General features: G+C 39.3%; 1 protein-coding gene across 1 annotated transcript; it reads right to left on the bottom strand.

Moving 5' to 3' along the window:
- Nucleotides 1-9,733: 9,733 nt before the first annotated feature.
- Nucleotides 9,734-13,437, bottom strand: LOC149045923 (uncharacterized). Its single transcript, XM_089206579.1, has one exon. It carries the CDS (start codon nt 13,433-13,435, stop codon nt 9,968-9,970), a length of 3,468 nt encoding a protein of 1,155 aa, XP_089062705.1. The 5' UTR covers nt 13,436-13,437; the 3' UTR covers nt 9,734-9,967.
- Between the last annotated feature and the right edge of the window lie 914 nt (nt 13,438-14,351).

The raw sequence follows: 14,351 nt of genomic DNA, 5'->3' as shown, positions 1-14,351 counted from the left end.
ACGTTTTAGGCAAAAAAGAATTGTTTATATAAGGGTTTTATAAAACCATCTCGCTCCTATCAACCTTTAAAAGTTACCAAGGACAATGGATAATGTTTAATTAAGTAGCATTCAAGGCTGCAAACATTTATCATCTTAGAACGTTCAGTCAGACGCCTCCTGCAAAAAAAGTTTGACGCCTGTCATTGGTTTTCAAAAAGAATGGACCAATCAGAAATTGAAAACAAGAGCGGAATATTTTTTACTTCATCATCTGATGTGTTTCATTTCTCAAAACAACAGCAGAGTGCAGATAAGATGTGAAATAGTGAAAATTAGCCTCTATTTGGCCGAGAACAACAAATATTTCAAATGACAATAATTTCAAGCGTGAATCGCCCCCTTTCAATATCAAATGAGTGACGTTAACAAATATAGAAGCCTCGAAGCTTTGTTCTGTTGTAAAGCAGCGGAAAGCAGCCGTAACACAAAAGAAACGTAGAGGGAAACATGAGGCGTAATCGAGAACTTTCTCTACTCTTTGGCGCTTGGCATGTCTACAAACCTATCATTTGCCTTTCCTGTTACTACTTGCCGTGTCGGTGCAGGCTGTGTGCGCACTCTGATTGCGTTGCATCATGGTCATAAAACGAAAAGTGAGTCATTTGCATCCTGTCGCGGTCGAGTGAACATCTCTGGTAGTAGCAAGATAGCGTGAATAAACGTGGAATGTAATGAGGATTCACTGTCTGTTGCCGTTCCTTCGAAAGTTAAAGTGTTTGCAGGCCTGCGCGACTCCTGTTATTCCTCCGTGACAAATTCGTTGTTAGGAGGCAACTGAAGAGATTCAGAAAGAATCAAAACTGCAGCCTTGCCCAAGAATCTATTTATTTGGCAACAGTCACACTCACAGCCGATGGCTGTTTGAATAATGTCAAATTCGCGAGTTATTTAACAGGGAATCGACCCTTAACATGCAAACGTATCACAAAGAGACAGCGACCTTCTAATACACGAACTATTTTTTTGTCTTGCACTTAAAGGCGTAAATACGGGATTCGCGAAAGGAGAAGCCCGAAATCGTCACGCTTAACGTTTAATAAAAAAACGTACAGATTTTCAAATGTGCTTAAAAGAATAGGGAATACTCAGAATAAGGTTTTGAAAACCGTATCTCTGGAGTTATCTTCCGCGGGAGAGACATTATGTACTTGAAAATAGAGAAAATAGGGCGCACAAATGAAATTATTACGTTTTGTAACACAATCTCATTCGGCTTTGCCAAACCTCAAGAACATACAGACAGGGAAATGACAGGAAACTAACCCTTATTATCACATCGCAAAGGAAAGTCATTAAAACATATCCTAATAACAGCTAAGTTTTCAGGTCAGAAGATTTACAAGCGCGAGCGAATGGCAAGAGTTGCACAAGCCTATCAACACCTTTTAACGATCGACTGCCTTTTTTTTTTCTGGTGTTCCGGTGTGAGCGGATTTGAAACACCCTAGATTTTGAATCCCCGGTCCAAATCCGGTAGCTGATTTAGACCCCCAACAGAACTGAGTGAAAACATCAACCTTAACGTTCTCGTAGAAATAGATAATACTTTACGTTTCAGTGCGTACTAAAGTACGTTTTTGATTCAAATTATGCGTATCGCCTATGCATACGAACTGGCAGCTTGAAATGACCCGTTGGATGTTTCTTTCGACCAAGGGAAAATTTACAAGCATTTAGTTCAATGTTCGGAGAAAGGTCGTTTTTGAACCTTTTCCGCGATAGTCGAACACCGCTAGATTCAGTAAGAGACAAACTTATGACACTAACTTCTATTGTTATTGTTCAGTGCCCTAGTGGGACGACATGTTACAGTGCAAGTTTGTTTCAGGTCCCTCAACAGTTAATAATCGTTAAAATTAGAAAATAAGATTGAGTTCGATAAAATAGTCTCCACTTTTGTTAAGACGTAAAGATTAATGTTGATTTGCATCTGAAGATAAGCTGAGAGTTCCAATAGTTCAGAATAGAAACATATTTTCTTATCATAGGCTTTACGAACGACCTGTAGTAGGAGTAGTTACTTCGTTCTTGTTCAGAAACTGTGTAATGTTATTTAATTAGAAAATCAGACTTTTTTTTTTGTGACTAAACGCAATAGTCTCCACTATTGTTATGACGTTTCGTATCAATGTTGATTCACATCAGAAGAGGCAAAGATTTATTGTTACAATTTCAATAGTTCGAATGCAGTACTTTCTAATTCTTGTGTATTATGTACGACTCGCTGTAATAAATGCGGCAGGATTGGAACGAAATGGCTGTTTTTCTTTACCTTTATTGAGGAATGTTGTGTTGTGATTGAAAAGAACATCGACAAAAAGCTTGCAATTAGAATAGTTACCGAATATGATACAAACGATGCTCAAAAGGAAAGTTTTGTGGGGGGGGGGGGGGGTCAAAATCTGCGATGGGGGGTCCATATCCGTTAGCGGATTTGGACGGGGGGAGGGTCCAAATCCCCTGTAACAACGGCTTACCCAGCGTGTCGCCGTGTGCAATGTAGATTTATTCAGTGGTCAAGTGACTCCTTTCATTGCTTTAATTCAACTGTCCTTCATTCAATGATCCAGTAAGTACATTTACCATACAACACTCGCGATAGGTTAATTTGCTTTTACTTAGGAAAGTAGATTTACAACACAACTGAGTATACAAAAGTAACGCTGTGTAACGCAACAATAGGCCTTTACTCGGTCATAATGAGTCTCAAACACTAGCACTTAAAATGCGAGAAACACATGTACCGTTGGAGAGCGTTTGAGAGCGTTCGGACAGAGCTGTTGAAGAAGGATCAAAGCGGCCATCCAAATCTATAAAAAGCCCTAAACTACGACGTACATCAAATTTGACCTTCTCGAAAACTAGTCTCAAATTACATACTAAAAAAACAGCGATTGCATTTGTCCTTGAGAACAAGGAGATTCTAGAAATCGAATTTATTTTCTTGTTTGTGATTTTCTTTCGTTTTCGACTGTGGTTAGTTTTGAATTGCACACATTCACTTATTCAAGGTTCGAGCATTCAATGCAGACCAAACTTAAAAGCACGGATAGCTAATTCGTAATCAAAAAGGTACTAGTAACTAACCTGGTAAGAAAGAATCTTGCTTTTCTTCTATTTAATAGATAGAGAAGCCTTGACTGTGCTCTGTTCTGCTGTAAAGCACGCAGGAAGCGGCTAAAGCACGAAAGAAGTGTAGGGGGGAAACACGAGACGAGACGAGACGAGACGAGACGAGACGAGACGAGACGAGACGAGACGTAGTCGAGTAGTCTTTTCCCCAAGAATTACTTTCAATTTTCAAGACAAACTTTATTTCCAAAGCGAACAACAGTGTCGTCAGTATGCTCTTTACTCTCATAAAGCACGCTACAGTAAGCCAATCAGAATCCCTGTTAGAATGGTTCAAATAGTCTGATTGGTTGTCAAAAATGTCAAACCACCAAAGTTCATATTCTGCAATAGTTTACAAACTAAAATAGTACGACATTTCGAATTTAACACTTTTGCCCGAAAATTTTTTAGTTTCTAATACAGAATCTAATACAGAAAGTGAAATGTTTAGTGAAATTCGGCCCAATGGCGGCTAACATGAAGAGAAGAAAACAAACTGTTCAAGGCGAGTGTTTTATGAATGAACGACAGCCGAATTCACCAGGACATGAAGATCGCTCGGAATGACAGCGCCGTAAACCTAGGCTGCAGTGACTGATGGGGCCTTCCACTCAACGCATCGGAAAGGTTATCAGAACAAGCTCTTATTTTTCCACCCAAAGGCTAGGGTGGTCGATTTAGTTCCTGAGGCTTGCTCCACTACGATGACCGAAGATCGCCATGATGAGCTAGCCGCGATAGACCTCAGCACGATCGCAGTCGCTCTGACATCGTCATATTTAGTATGAATTTTAACAGTTATGTCAGGTTATATTTTTCATCATTCCTGTTTTTTTCTGGTTTGTTTTTGAACACGAAACTTTATATACTATACAAGTGTTAGCTGTGTTTGATTTTTATTACCGTAAACTTGCAATCTAACTGAGCGCGAAAACCTTTAAAACTCGGACTGTCCATTTTGTTTTGTCTTTGAGGATTTTTGTCTCTGCTCACGTTACAGTAACGTTAATTACTGCGCCTGGCATTTTTGCAAACCTTTGCTTGCTCGTTCCGAAATTTCACTTTCAATTAACGAGAGAAAAGCTGGAAAGAAGTCCCGGAAAAGGTCGGACATAATACAGTTTGGCAGATGGCGTGGCAGCTTTAGCTCAGTTCTATGCTCTATACTCTCATAGAGCACGCTCTTTCAACCAATGACAGCACGCGTTATATTCAAAATTTATTTTAATTCCTTTTATTTCTTTACTTTCAGATTTTTTCGTGTATGCTTGACACCCTTCTAAAGAAAGATAAACTGTTACTATGCGCATGCCTATCGTTTGATGACTACTCTTTATTTGTGAATGCAAATCATTATTTTCCTGATCAAAAGCTCAAATATGGTGATCACTTTTTATATTGACATATAAATACAGATACTCTTAATTACTTATTCTTTGTCGGATCTCAGCTCCCAGACTTTTCATTTGTTTTCTTGAAAACAGAGCTACCTTAAATAATCTGAAAAATAAGATGGCTCTGATCTGCATGTACTGTATTTCTTCGAACAACCCCCCTCACCCGGATAAGCGCACTTTCCCTGGGTCAGCATATTAAACAACCACCCCCCTTCCCCTCCTCGAATAAGCGCCCTCCTCTTGCCTTACTTCCTTTCTTAGGCTGTAGCGATGCAAGGAAAACCTGTTGCTATTGACACTTAATTTGTAACTTTACCTACAGCTTAATCAGAACAGGTTGATAGTTTGTTAATAAAAACCCCTTTTATTAAGCGCCTTCCTTCCGATGAGAAAGCGCTCAGAAATCGTAGCATGCTTATTGCAATTTCAAATATATAAAAAAGGGGGTCATCGAGCAAACAAAGATAAAAATGGGGCTGTAGCGTTACTATGGTAACCATTTACGTCATGACAGAAAAAATTACCTTAAAACGTTACGAATAATTTGATAATCATATTTTGACACCATTTTAAAAGGAACGTGATAAGTGTGTTTGTATCGATTTTAGTTCTTAAGCTCTTTCCTCGTGCAAGGCTGATTGCAAATTCATGAATTTTATTCTTTGAAAATGATTTGTAATTCAAATGAGTTTTCCAACTTTCAATATTAAAACTAGGCAAGACATTGCTTTAGGTCAAGTTTTCACAGGGATTGTTGAGGGTCGAAAGTCCCCGAAGCACGACCTCTATCTAGGAACTGACGGATACTATGAAAACAAAATGTTGCTTACAGCTTCTTGTCAACGTTAAGATTCTAAACATATTTTGTATGGTATCGTCGGATTGAACTACATGTGGTTCAAGCGATCTGGTACAAAACTGGACACATCAATCGACAAGGAATGTGATATGTTTTTACTCTTCTTATTTTATTATGCAAGGCAAACTTGTAATTTTAAGAACCAGATGTTTCTTACATCAAAATACAAGTCAGCTTCAATAGAAAAAATATTACTCCAGAGTAAATTTTGCTGCAAATTAAAGCCAAGTATTTCAAAGCATGGAGTGCATTCGGTTGTAACCAGCCGAGAACACAAAACCATGTTTCCACTGAATTTCTTCTTAATGGCTGTCCTTAACTACTCTGTTGTTCTTGCGTCGGATCTATTCTGTTGTTTATTAACGAAGCCTTTTGGAGAGAAGCCTTTTGCATTCTTGTTGTATATCTCTTTTGAAGAAAGCAAAAGCTATAGGGTTTATTCCCGAGTTAATAACTTGTAGAGGTATTTTGTAATGAAAATCATTACATTTATGACCGGTTAAAACTAAATAACTACAACGCATCATTATTCCGTAACATGAGAGAAACACACACGTTATCAAAGCCACCCATTTTACCGCTGACGCCTTGTTTTGAGTTTTAGCTCTAGCGACCACATGATTAAAGCGCAATTGCTTAGCTAGAGTGCGATCTCTAGAGTAAATGACAAAAAACATGGATGTAAGAAAAAAGATTAGAATTACGCACAACATTATCTCGAAAAGCAAAACCAAGTAGCCGAGCATAGTCCAGGCAAGATCGATTCCACTAAGTCTAATCGACACAAAAGTAAGAATGAAAAGAAAAGGAATTCCCCAAGATGTTACAACCATTTGAATGACTCGACGGCGCGTCATAAAAGTCAAGTATTTCAAAGGTTTCACAACAGCAACATAACGTTCCAGTACTAAACTAACCAAGTTTGTTCCAGAGGAGTAAAGAATGAACACCCTTACAAATGTCAGAATTAATCTCTCTTTTGAGCGTGGAGCGCATTCGGTTGCAAGGCTGCAGAAAAAGCGTGAAGGAACAGCAAGTATCCCGACACCAAAATCAGCCACTGCTAAAGACACGATGAATGTGTTGGTTTTGGTGCGAAGCTGACGTTTACTGCAGACGAGGAAGATGACAAATCCATTTACAACCATAGTGAGAATGCTGAGGAACCAGCCGAGAACCCAAAAGCACGTTTCCATTGAATTTCTTCTAAATGGCCGCGCCTGTCTAGGACTTTTCAATTTCTTTCTTCGGTCAAGCCAAGAGTGTTTTGAAAGGTTTTAAGGATGAAAAATGTAATTGTGTTTATATAGAGTTTTTAATCAACCATCTGGCCCCATCCAACCTACGTACAAGTTAATATGGCAATATATGCTGTTTAATTAAGTCATATTCAAGGCTGCAAACATCCATCACTGAACAACGTTCTTGTCAGACGCTTCGTGCTCGGAGTTCGACGTCTGTTTATTAGTTTTCAAGAAGAAGGAACCAATTGCAATCAGAAATTGATAACAAACGCGGGACTTCTTTTGACTTCATCTTCTAATGTGTTTTAATTAAAATAAAATTTACGGCAGTCCTTTTTTTAGACTATCAGTACAGCATAATAGTGCAAATAAGATGCGAATTAACGAAACTTAGCCAACAACAAATATTTCAAATAACAATAATTTCAAAATTATCGATCGGTCAGTGTTAAGCGTAAATCGCCCCCTTTTATTATCAAGTAAAAGACGTTTTCAACGAATAAAGAGGCCTCGAAGCACTGTTCTGTTGTGAAGCATTTCGGAAGCGGCATTGTTTGTATTTTTACTCGCCATACGGGCTCGTCAAAATACGGCACAACTCGCAAAAATACTCAGCGATACTACACACCAAAAAGTCTAATAAGATGTATTTATCCACAGCTTTCTCTGCGTCAGTTGCAACCAAATAACTCGTTTTCATACTCGTTTTAAAGGTAATCCTGTGCAAGACTTGTGGGTTACGTGAGTCACTTTTCTTTAAAAAATTGTTTGCTAAACACACAAGCAGAAATTAAAAGCATTTCACAAAGACTTATCGAGAATACGTGATGTTATAAAATTTCCTGAAGGCGTTTGCCTTTGACAATCTCTCTTGACATACGACCGATGGATTACATGACTTGAATACTTGTCAAGTAATTCATTTTTAGTCGCACGAAGATCTTCCTTAACGAGCATCTCTAAGATAAGTTCTCATGTAGTAAAAAAGTGTTGGAAATGTTATATCATTGTTACCTACGCTACCAAATGTGAAAAAATTTTCCAAATGAAAACGGGGAAATTATAAGTATATATATCAATGAATCTTATATCGGTATTAACTATTTAAGGTGATAATCAGTTCCCCGCTAAATTAAACACAGCTCATGAGGAAGTTGCACATATGCAAATCGACTGTCGTTGACGAAAAGTCAGGCAATTCAGGAATTTTTTTTCAAGCATTTATCGTTTCAAAGTTATTACGTAATTCAACAACAAGAGCTTAATACTCTAAAACATTGAAGAGAACATACATTGAAAAACACAGCAAAATTGAGGAGAAAAACCATCAAAGTTCACATTCTACGAAAGTTTACTAACTAAAATAGTTCGGCAAGTCGAATTTAACACTTTTGCCTAAAGGTTTTAAGTCTCTAATACAGAATCTCGAAGTGAAATGTTCAGTGAAATTCAGCCGAATTATGGCTTATAAAAACACGCGAGCTTTTTCCACATGACAAGGTAGAAAACAAGCTGTTCAAGGCGAGTGTTTTTTGAATGAACGACAGCCGAATTCACCGGAACATGAAGATCGCTCGTGATGACAGCGCCGCAAAACTCGGCTGCAGTGACTGATGTGAATTGCTAATCAAACGTATTGGAAATGATATCAGAGCAAGCTCTTATTTTTTCACTCGAAGGGCGGCCGATGTAGTTTCTGAGGCTTGCTTTACTGTGATGACCGGAGATCGCCATAATAAGCGAGCCGCGATGAACTTAGCATGATCATATTCGCTCAGACACCGTTATGATTAGTATGAATTTAACATTTACGCCAGTTTGGTTATTTTTTCATCATTTCTGTTTTGTTCTGTTTTGTTTTTGAACACTGAACTTTATATACTATACGAGTGTTAGCTGTGTTTGATTTTTATTACCGTACGTAAGCTTGCAATTTAACTGAGCGTGAAAATCTTTAAAACTCGGAATGTTTATTTCGCTTTTCCTTTGAGGATTTTCGTATCTGCTCACGTTTTAATAACGTAAATTACGGCGCCTGGTATGTTTACAAACCTTTGTTTGATTCTTGTGTTGCTACTTGCCGGCTCGCTTCAGTTTCGAAATTTCACTTTCAATTATCGGGAAAAAGCTGAAAAGAAGTCCCGGAAAAGGTCGAACATAGTACAATTGGCAGATGGCGTGACAGCTTTAGCTCAGTTCTATGCTCTATACTCTCATAGAGCACGCTCTTTCAACCAATGACAGCGCGCGTTATATCCGAACTTTATTATAATGTCAGTGAGACTCAATGCCCTCGAGCATGCGATGACCATCGTCGGCTATTTGTGTTTGCTCTTCGCGATAATCTTGTGCCTAATGCTAATCTTTTTTCTTACATCCATATTTCTAGTTCGATCTGAACTCTAGGGATCGCTCTGTAGCCAGGCAATTTAATTTTTATCATCAGATCCTTAAAGTTCAAACTCAGAACAAATCAGCTGTAAAATGGGTGATTTTGGTAACGTGTGTGTTTCTATTGTGTTACGGAATATTCTTGCGTTGTAGTTTATTATTTTTAACTGGTCATAAATGTAGTAACGATTTTTATTGCAAAATAACTCAACAAGTTATTAACTCCGGCCTATACCGTAAAGTTTATGCTTTCTTCAAACGAGATATAAAGCAAGAATGCGGAAGGCTTCTCTTCAAAAGGCGTCGTTATTTAAAAACAGAGTGGTTCGGACGCAAGAAAAACATTAGCTGATGCATATACTTAAAACTTTCCTAAATCCTGAGGACTTCCGGTTCAGAATCTATTCGTGACATGTTGAATCTTATCTAAACAGCTGCTTGGTTAGGGACCGGTCATTATTTATCGCCTGGGGGGGTCGGAGTATTTTTGTTGTCACATCGGAGCATTTACCTGATCCCCCCGTAAAGTATCTAGTTTTTTAGAGATCCCCCCTTATCGGTAGTGGAAAGTTTCATGATCCCCCCCCCCCCCCCCAGCAAATGCGTTGGCAGTTAAACACAAAGATAAAAGCCCTTTCCGATAAAGAAAACAACTTGCTTAGAAACGAGAATTGGGGAGTCAATCAATCAATCAATCAATCCTTTATTTAAACACGTGACACCTAGGAGTACAGAAGTTCTCGTTAAAACGTGTACGTGTATGTACAATTAGAAATAGAGCATAATTTCTGTAAGAATACAAATAATAAGTAAATCTATTAAAAAACTAAAAACAGGATCGAAAATCATGGACAAGAGCTATCAATTAGAAGTTACAATATAAACAATATTAAAAATAACGATATTTACAATCACTACCATTAAGCCATGTGGGCTTTAAGAGAACGCTTAAATGAAGCAATATCTTGAGATTCTCTGAGTCTAGGGGGTAGCGCATTCCAAAGTTTACTAGCTAAAAATGAAAAAGACCGATGTAAAAACTCAAGATTAAAAGGAGGTAAATCTAGCCTCGTACTGAGCCCGCGTAAACTATACGGTACATTTCTAAAATGAAAAAAATCACTTATATAAGGAGCCCCCTTATCATACAAGCACTTATATAACATAACCAACGATTGGAATTGCCTACGATTCTCCAAAGACTTAATGTCGGCCAACTTGAGGAGGAAGTCGTATGACACAGACTTCGAGAAGCCTAATATAGTTCTTAATATAAAGTAATTAGTTGTCTCTATTTTTGTAGTCTCCGCGTTACCTACTCCCAGTAAAAGGGGACTGCAGTACTCAAGATGAGGGAGGACATAGGCCTTATATAAACGAACTAACACGTCCTTTGAAATAAACTTACGTATTCTCCGCAAAGCCGAAGCCTTTGCGCATCCCTTATTCAGCTGTTGCTTTATGTGCGCTTTAAATGTTAATTTGCTATCTAGGACCACCCCAAGGATTTTGAGTGTGTCCTTTGTATGGACATTAGAATCATTTAGATGGAAATCATACTGGTATGAAGACGGGCCAATAGCGATAGCTTGCGTTTTGGCGGCATTAATCTGTAAAAAATTCATTGAGAACCATCTCGATAGAACGCTCAGATCAGAGTTAATTATATACTGCAATACTGTTGGTGAGACATCAGAGGCGTAATGAGTAGTGTCGTCAGCATATAGCCTCAAGGACGTACTAGTAATAAAATAATTAAGATCATTAACATACAAATTAAATAGGAGAGGACCCAACAGGGACCCCTGTGGTACACCAGTTTTAACGGTTCTCCACGAAGGATATACACCGTCAAGTTTGACTCTCTGTCTTCGTCCAGTAAGGTAAGCGGTCATAGTTTCCAGCGCATCATGCGTAAAACCATATGCCTTTAATTTAGCTAGGAGAAGCGGGTGACAAACAGAGTCAAAAGCTTTACTTAGGTCGATAGCCACCGCTGCAACAGCTTCTCTTCTGTCAAGACAGGCTCTCCAATCTTCAGTCAATTTCAATAAGGCCGTGCAACACGAGTGACCCTTGAGAAAGCCAGACAGGTTCGGTGAGAGTCGCCAATGAAAGGCTTCATAGATTTGATCGAACAATACCTTCTCATATAATTTCGATAAGGAAGTCAGAACAGAGACTGGACGATAGCAGGTCTTATCCGTCATACTTTCCTTCTTGAAAACAGGAACAACGTCGCTGCTTTTCCAAACTATTGGCCATTGACGGTTGGTGATAAAATAATTGATTAAACGGGTAACCGGCTCGGCAATAACAGGTGAGGATAAACGAAGTAGCCTCTGAGATATCTTATCGCACCCAACAGCCTTGCGAGGGTCAAGAGAATCCAAAATTTTCCTTATGTAGCCAGCATCAACTGGGACGAGGTCAAAAACATCATCACAAGTTTTCTCAGCAATGACTTTAACGCTAGGATGATCAACAAACTCAACCATTTCCTTACTGTCACCATCACTCCTGGACACCTCGCAGAAGTAGTTGTTAAACATTTCAGCCACCATTAATGAATCGGTAATTACACGCTCATTCTCAATCAGAATTATCTTTGATTGCTTCTTTTCTTTTCTTGGCAACAAAGGTCTTAACTTATTCCAAAACTCACCATGATGTTTAGTGTTAGACGATGCCTCCATGCAGAACGCCTTCAACCCTTTTCGTTTCAGGGATGTGACCTTGTTTCTCTGTTTCTTGAATTCCTCCCAAGAGGTTGTTGTTGGGCTCTTTGCATGTTTCTTAAACAGTCGATTACGACGCGAGATTTCGCGTTGAATTAATGGAGTTATCCATGGCAACTGATCACCTCTGACCCGTTTTTTCTTTATTGGTGCGTGTTTGTCCAACACTTCAGTGTACAATTGAGCCCAATGGTGCCATAGATCATCAACGTCGTCATAAATGTAAGCGGAACTCCAGGGAATAGTTTTTAGCTCATTTAAAAATTTTTCTAAGTCAAATTGTCGCATACTTCTGTATTCAATTTCACGTGCCTTAGCCCTAGGTAATTTATTCTTTCGCACCGCATAGATAAGATCGTGATCACTGAGACCCATATGCAAATTACCACAAGTTGCATATCGTTCCGGATGGCTAGCGAGAATGACATCGAGTAAAGACTTTGTTTTTTCAGTCACCCTTGTCGGTTCACTAATTTGGTTTTGCAAACAGAACCTATCACAAAGGTCCATGAGTGAGTTATCCTCAGCAACAACACCGTGCTCCCCAACAAGCAAGTCGATATTAAAATCACCAATCAATAATATTTCCTGACGGCTTGTATACATAAGTTCAATAGCTGATGTAAGCGACGACAAAAAATCAGTAATTTTACAGAATTTAGGTGATCTGTAGCACGCACACACAATAAAGCGAGCCTTTTTAGAATCCATGACATCAAGACATAATGATTCGACTGATTCGGGCTCCAGATTACGTCGTCGACAGACAGGAATATCTTCCCGTACAAAAGCTATCAAGCCACCAGCTCCTTTCTTGCGATCACGTCGAATAGTGCGATATCCCGGTTGTTGGAGAAAACTATCTGAGGTTGTACCATCGAGTTTTGTCTCCGAAATAAAGAAAATGTCAAATAGGCACTTGTTAAGAATATTCTTGACCTCGTCAAGCTTATTTTGTAAAGAGTTGATGTTCAAATGACCTATTTTCAGATTGGATTTGTAGTAACCATTGACGTTCCTAAAAAACCAGTCAACAGAGTCTCCTGAATGTTCCTCCGCAATCTCAAAGACCTCGCCAGTGGAGCTTGAATCGCATACCGCCGAAGGTGAGAGATCATCAAAGAAGCTGTCAGAAAACTGAGGCATCGTACAAGAAAAGCAATACCAGATCCCTTCTCTCCGATAGCAGGACAGCTCGTTCTTGCTCATTTTCGTACATTTGATGTGGAATACTGCCGGGCAAGACGAGCAGCGGACGCCATTTTGGTTCCTTCTCATGGTTTTAGCACAATTACTACAAAGTGTTTTAGAAGAATTATTAAAACTTCCTTGAGGCCCCTGAGGGCCGGGATTAGACTCCACGTTTCCAGATAGCTTCAACAGTAATAGCTGAGTCGTAGCAGTACTGTTACTATAGTACAAAGCACGCCGTCCGAGGTATGCCTTCTTGCTTCTTCGCATGTAATTTTGACGATGCAGACATGAGCTCAAAGAACCAAAGAACTGAAGCTGGGTAGAAACATTACCCACGTCCTTAGGTCCAGCACATATATATTTGGTGGGAGATAAGTATGCGAGACCAGAACCGAATACTCCAAGAGTGAAAAGAGCGAAAAGTAGCAGCGCATACCAACGCGTGTAAGTCGCCATCTTGCTTGCAGTTATCTATGTTTTGTGCCAAAACATCACGAAGTTCATGTCAGGCGTGGATGGATGTAAGGGCAGTGGTGATGTCGCGAAGTGTGAGTCCTCCTTGACCACTGTCAATGAGGCCTTTAATTCAGCATCCGATTTGCTCTCATTTATCGACAACAGACGAAAGAACCTTTATACAGAAGAGCATGCCTTAAGGTCGTTTGCAAGTGATGAGCTCAAATATTTCCAGGAAGCTCAAGAGCGAGTGAAGGCCATACACCAAGAGCTGCCGAAAGCCTCCAATGCACTCACGACCACCCTCATGAGCTTGAAGAGAAAGTTCCCATCTCCCATGGGGAACAACGGCCAATCCCGAAGAAAAAAAGAAAACAAGAGAAAAGTGAAAAAAATCAAGGAGAAAAGGTTGCATCAGCGAGCAGCAATTCTCCTAGAAAAACTTACCTCAAAAGAGGTAGCTAAAGAGGTTTTCGATTCACTCGAAAAGAATACTTACAAATGTGTCTCAAGTATTAATGCAGGATTCACTGCGAGATTTGTCAAGCGTCTCCACCTGGATCCTCTGCTATGGCTTTTGGAAAGAGGCGTGTTTGAAACAGAGCTGGCACGCAATTTGAAAGTGGTAGTGGCCAGAATGAACGAAGAGAATAGCAGTAATGGTGCTGAAAAAGGGTCAAGTTCGGGCGAGGATTCAGATGAATCTGACGAGGAGACTGTGCAAGAGCCAGTGGAGAGGGCTGCCGAAGATTCTGACACGGTAGCGGAACAAGATACAGCCTCACCAAAATAAACACTTTTTTATTTGTTGTTTTCATTCGGCCGCGTATTAAAATAATGAAAGTTTATGATTTTAGATTACGATTCTCTATAAAACAAACTGAAACGTTATGAAACAATTTTGAGCAATTGTAAG

Source organism: Pocillopora damicornis, chromosome 5, assembly GCF_964200805.1.
Source record: "Pocillopora damicornis chromosome 5, jaPocDami1.2, whole genome shotgun sequence".
Classification (NCBI taxonomy): domain Eukaryota; kingdom Metazoa; phylum Cnidaria; class Anthozoa; order Scleractinia; family Pocilloporidae; genus Pocillopora; species Pocillopora damicornis.
This window is presented reverse-complemented; position numbering and strand designations above follow the sequence as displayed.